At 50.6% G+C, this 5,612-nt stretch overlaps 2 protein-coding genes across 4 annotated transcripts; both read right to left on the reverse strand.

The window, feature by feature from the left end:
• Window positions 1-11: 11 nt before the first annotated feature.
• Window positions 12-3,426, reverse strand: LOC119548494. 3 transcript variants are annotated; one of them, XM_037855769.1, is made up of 8 exons: window positions 3,159-3,425; window positions 2,753-2,890; window positions 2,505-2,684; window positions 1,964-2,154; window positions 1,808-1,908; window positions 1,367-1,735; window positions 1,143-1,305; window positions 14-1,074 (listed from the first exon to the last, which is right to left on the reverse strand). In XM_037855769.1, exons 1-8 carry the CDS (start codon window positions 3,183-3,185, stop codon window positions 273-275), a joined length of 1,971 nt encoding a protein of 656 aa, XP_037711697.1. In that variant the 5' UTR covers window positions 3,186-3,425; the 3' UTR covers window positions 14-272. The 3 variants fall into 3 exon arrangements, with proteins under 3 accessions (XP_037711696.1, XP_037711697.1, XP_037711698.1); XM_037855768.1 differs by having other exon boundaries at window positions 12-1,074; window positions 1,367-1,908; XM_037855770.1 differs by having other exon boundaries at window positions 414-1,087; window positions 1,367-1,908; window positions 3,159-3,426.
• Window positions 3,427-3,694: 268 nt separating this feature from the next.
• LOC119548529 (dnaJ homolog shv) lies at window positions 3,695-5,287 on the reverse strand. Its single transcript, XM_037855823.1, has 2 exons — window positions 4,153-5,287; window positions 3,695-4,034 (listed from the first exon to the last, which is right to left on the reverse strand). Exons 1-2 carry the CDS (start codon window positions 5,162-5,164, stop codon window positions 3,979-3,981), a joined length of 1,068 nt encoding a protein of 355 aa, XP_037711751.1. The 5' UTR covers window positions 5,165-5,287; the 3' UTR covers window positions 3,695-3,978.
• Between the last annotated feature and the right edge of the window lie 325 nt (window positions 5,288-5,612).

Genomic DNA, 5,612 nt, shown 5'->3' on the forward strand with positions numbered 1-5,612 from the left:
GTACAGAAATATTGCAATTTATTTTGTAGAATTAAAAAAGAACAGCACAGTTCACAAATCTAGAATTTGCAGGCTAAAAGTAAAAAACCAACTTTTGGGGTTAGGTTGGCGGCCAGTCCTCCGCAACTTCGTCCTATATCATCGTAATGTGATCAACTGCAGTTGATCTCTGGCTTTGGTATCGTTTCTTGGCTCTCCTGCCGAGGGCTCTTTGGTCTCTCCATCGCTATCTATCCCAATCGCCTGTTCCGGGGATACTCCAGCCCTGTCCATCACTCGAAGTAGCGCTTCTTGAGGTCCGGCGGATAGGTCACGTAGATGTAGTGCTCATTCTGGCCCAGACCCGCCTCCTGCTGCACAATCTCGTGCGTGGAGGCGGAGGCACGAAGGGATTGCTGCGAGGAGCCCACGTGGCGATGCCTCGTTTCCAGCGGCCGCGGGTGCGTGTTGTAGTGCCGCTGCTGGGTGTCGCCAGGAGCTCCGGCTCCCTGTCCTTGTCCCGATCCTTGTACCGACACTGATCCTGATCCAGCCACTATATTGGCGGCAATGGGGCGCGAGGAGCTACTTGTATAGTCGCGTCGGTCTAAAATGTCCTGTGGGTAGGCCAGGCTCGTCGAGTGGCGGTGCTGCAGGTGGGGATGCTGTGCCGGATGCTGTCCCGGATGCTGCACCCGATGGTGCAATGGCGTGTTGGCGTTGGAGGAGCTGCTGCGCACGGCCCCTTGGGTGGGTGTGCCCACTGGCGGACCCACCGGACGCTGATCGGCGATGTAGTGCCGCGGACTGTGCCGATGGTACTGCACCTGCTCCGGGTACAAATCCCGGACGGATGCCGCCTGCTGCTGCTGTTGCTGCTGCTGCTGGTAGTAGTACTGCTGCTCCTGGAGCAACTGCTGCTGCTGCTGCTGCTGACCAGCTATCCCGCCGGCGTCCAGGTCGAGGTCGTGCCGCGTGGCATAGTCCACATGGTAGTGATGACCCGCTACTGCTCCTGGCATGTAGATGCTCCCGCCGCCGCCGATGGCTCCCTGGCCGTAGTAGTGGCTCGCGTTGATTGTCGTCTCTTCGGAGCTGAAACAGATGACTTGGGTTCGCTCAATCTCAATGGGAGATTGACCAGGAGGCCAGGGCACACTTACTCGAACAGGATCCAGATGATGTAGTAGCAGAAGCAGATCCCGGTGGACAGCACGAAGATCAGGATGACGATGAGTCCCCATGGGAAGGCTCGTGGCTCCAGGGGGCCATCCTCCCAGTAGCGATCGCAGGTCAAGTACCAGCACACCGCCTTGTTCATCTCATCTGCGGGCAGAAAGGGATTTTTATTGGGAACTCGGATTGCATTATGGCGCAATAAGCGAACCTTCCATCTCCTTGAAGGCCTGGTCCGACATGGAGAGCAGCAATCCGCCGATGCAGCTCCTCAGCAGCATCTCGCAGCGGTTCTTCAGCTTGCTCAGCTCCTCCGGCTTGCAGTTGGCCCTTGCCTTGTTGCCATTTCCATTTGCCCCCGAGCCCTCTTCCGTCTTGGCCTCGTCGGCAGACTGGCCACTGCCCTCCGATTGTCCACTGCCCTCCTCGTCCTCCTCCTCGTCCGTCTCGTTTTGCCTGCTGGCCTCCGGATCCACCGTCGACGGCTTGAGGTGCGCCTTGCCCAGCTCCTTGAGCTTGTGGAGCAGCTTCTCGCCCGCCGACCTCGGCCTGGCCGCCGATCCGTCCTCCGGGGATGGATCTAGGCGAAGGGGATTGGCTGTGGTGGATGCACGCACTCGGTGGGAGTGGGAGTGGGGATGGGTTCGCTCACCTGCCGGCGACTGATCCTGCTTGCTGGCCTGGCTTGGCTTGTCTTGGAGTAATTGACGGTTTTGTACTTTGGCGGCACGCGAGGCGCCCAATGTGGAAGTTCTAATGGGTTATGTTATTAAATATTTGAACGGGTCCCATAATGAACAAAACCCACCTTGGTATTAAGCTCAAGTAGGCAGCATTCGCTTTGGCCAACGCGGAATTCTGGCCCAGGGAGTCGCCCCAGACCTCGATGTCCGTAACGATGTGCTGGTCTCCGAACTTCAGGCTGGACGCATCCTCCGTCTCGAAAACCTCGCACCGCATAATGTCGCAGAAGTCGGCCAGGCAAACGGCATCCTCCGCCTAATCAGATCAAAAGGTAATTTATTAAATAACACGGGACTATCCCGCAGATATGACAGCGGTGTCTAAAAACAAGTCAGTGGTCACCAACAGAAGCAGCGCAGGCAGCCCATGGGACACAAATGTTCTCTGCCGGCGCTCTGCCGCAGATCTGCTTCTGTTGGCAACCACTGGTTTATTAGTTGATCTCAACACTCAGACATCCGGTAAGATTTTATAAGTATTAACCTATTTATGGAATACAATTATCTTCATATTTAAGGAAGTTCAATCATATGCAGTTTGGCACTTAACATTTTTGAAGGTATCCAAACTAAGAATACCGATGATAGATATTTGCTCCCATTTACCTCATTGATGATGCTCTTGTGGCGCGTTTCGAAATGCAGATCCAGGTGCTTCTCCTGGTAGAAGCTCTTGCCGCATTTCCTACACGTCCACTGAGTGGGTCGGTCCCTTTGCTTGGCATCCTGTCGGGGGGCAAAGACATCCCGGAACGGATGCAGGGGGCACTCCAGGGGAAGTTTCACCTGAATATTAAATATTTTATTTTATAAGAAATACCTTATAAAGGGGAGTATACCAATGGCCAACTCACCTGATGCTTGTCCAATATCGGAGTCCATTTGGAGCGCACTATCTTGCGCACCAGTCGGCTGTTATCTCGCGAGCACAGGATTCTGATCACGTTTGTGGGCGGCCATGGTATCAACAGCAGAAAGTAGACCAGTGCAATCTGGAAGAGTTTTTATTGGGGTCTCTTAATTTGGCACGAAACCAGGATGGATGAACTTGCCGAGCACGCAACTTTGCCGGCTGACCTAAAACCACCCTCCCTTTCTTTTTTGGGTCACTTAAAGTTGAAGGGACAACCCCGCAGAAAATCGATAGCGAAAAAATTAATGGAAGGGGTGGACCGTTGCGTCTTCACGGAACACGAAATCCCTGGGACTGGTACTTATGAAGGGGACACGGGCACCGAAGAGGAGCCCCACCGGACTCACCTCGAAATTATGATATTTAGGCGACATTCATACTATGTATTTATGGTCGCTTTAGTTGTTGGTGTCTTGTTTTTCGGCCTAGAAATTCCTTTAAACGATTATCCTTTTCTGGTATACTTCGGTTCTCTTTCGGTTGGTGGTGAAGTAAGGCAGTAAAATTAATATATTTAACAATTTTCCAATGGTTGGTTTTCAGTTTTGTGCTTTCTGTAAAAAAATAAAAGCCTGATTGAGCTTGTCCTACGTCCGCACTGGTGAAAATTTCTACGCTCTCTGAAAGTGAATTCGCCACTTCCTGTACCGCTCTCTTTATTTTACTCTCTTTAGACCGTTGTCCTGCGCCAGTTATCGACAGCTGAGCCAAGGTTGCAAAGGCGGCGCATATCGATTTCCTTAATAGTATTATTATTTAAATTTAAGAGTTTTTTGGAAAATACATCTATTATAATACCTACAAGCAATTTAATAGGGAAATCTATTTTAGAGTTTTTTACCATTTACTACAAATATTAAACCAAAATAAAATGACTTCCTCAAACATTGTTTATAATTTAAATCCGTTTTATTTTGTGGGGGTTGGTTTTGTGTTGCAAATCCTTTTTGTCAGCAGGAACTGCTTGTAGTTTTGCTGATTTCCGCTCATCAACATTTACTATTTTACAAAATTCTAAACTAAAATTAAATTGTTTTTATCGCACAACTTTTTTGAACAAAGTCATCTCTTGAATTGGGGGCGTTTCCAGATCGAAATCGCCAGTTAGGCATTTAAATACTAGAGTACAGCCAGCGAGCGCTTTCTTGGATGTGGGCGATGGGCGATTCACAGTCCATTGTAGATGCGGTTGATGGTCGATTGGTCGAGTATTTTCTTGAGCGCTAAAACAGAAAGAATATTGATTAATAAGTGCTATAAATATCTGATTAAGCCTTCTTCGACAAACTAAAATTAATAGAAAATAGTAGTTTCTTTAAATAGTGTTCGTGCTACACCCACCTTCCTTGTCCTCCTCCGTAAGATCCTTCTTGGGGAACTCCACATCGAAGGTGATGTACAGGTTGCCGGTGAGATTGTTGTTCTCGAAGTTGGGCATGCCCTCGCCCTTCTTGCGGATACGGGCGCCGGGCCACGTAATCTTTTCCCTCGTGACAGGCACGAGGTGTCCATCCAGGTGCTTTATCTCCATGGAGAACCCGACGAGGGCATCCTGCAGACTGATGGTCACGTTGGTGTACAGATCATCGTCCTTGCGCAGGAATCGCGGATGCGGCATCTGTTGCACCCTTACAATGAGATCTCCGGGCTCTCCATCGATGTGGGGCTCTCCCTCGGCCACGAACCGCGTCTCCTGGCCGTCGACCATGCCCTGCTCGACTTCGATTTCCAGGGTGCGCTCCTCGTTGACCAGCTTCACGTTGGGGCACTCGTCGCACACGGTCTGCTGGATCATCTGGAAGCGTCCGGGCCCCAGATTCCGGGTGACCATCTCCTGGCGGCAGTTGCACTTCCGGGTGCCCGAGGCGGGTTTGCTCACTGGCTTATTTCTGACAATCTCCACAAAGTTGCCGGAGTAGAGCTCCTCCAGGGAGACGTACAGGTTCATGACGATATCGGCGCCCCTTGGGGCATCCTGCTGCTGGCCATCGCCGTTGCCAAAGTGGAAACCGAAGTCGCCGAAGAAGCTGGAGAATGGATCGCCACCGTGGTCCATCATCCCCTCCTTCTTCAGGCACTCCTCGCCGCAGCGGTCGTAGGTTTTCCTCTTGTCCGCATTGGACAGTACCTCGTAGGCGGCTCCCAGGTCCTGGAACTTCTCAGAGGCATTCGGATCGTCCTTGTTCTTGTCCGGATGCAGCTCCTTGGCCAAGCGGCGGTACGCCTTCTTCACCTCATTCGTGTTGGCGTTTTTCTTGATGTTCAGTATCTTGTAGAAGTCCCGGCCGGCTAACGACTCCTCCACCAGCAGGAGGGCTAACTGAACAATAACCAAGCACTTGATAAGCTGCATTCTGTTTCCGATCCTAGTTATTTCAGCAATTCATGCCTTTTTCCCGGCAAAGAATGTAATATGCTGGCAGAAATGTAGAAAATGTTGTAGTTGCCGCTGGCTGCTTTGTTTGTGTGGTGTGTAGACCACGTCAGTCTCAAGGAAATATACCGTTTTTACTTTTTCAGGCTTATCAAAAATATTCTAAACGGTCACGCTGCGAGGGAATGTTAACTAACAGAGAAAACCTTGGCGTATGCCCAATTTTTGGGCCGCCCAATAGCACAGCACTGCTTACTAACACGACATCTATAACAGCTCAATGAATAATACATTAATTAATTTTTAAATATCCGTAAAAATACCGTCGAGGATGTTAACAGAACAGCTGTTAAAGGTTAACGCCGCCCTCTTAAACTCTGGCAACGCTTGCTTACAGTGCCTTAACAGCTCGCCAAAACCCATCTGG

This window comes from Drosophila subpulchrella, chromosome 2L, assembly GCF_014743375.2.
Source record: "Drosophila subpulchrella strain 33 F10 #4 breed RU33 chromosome 2L, RU_Dsub_v1.1 Primary Assembly, whole genome shotgun sequence".
Lineage (NCBI taxonomy): Eukaryota > Metazoa > Arthropoda > Insecta > Diptera > Drosophilidae > Drosophila > Drosophila subpulchrella.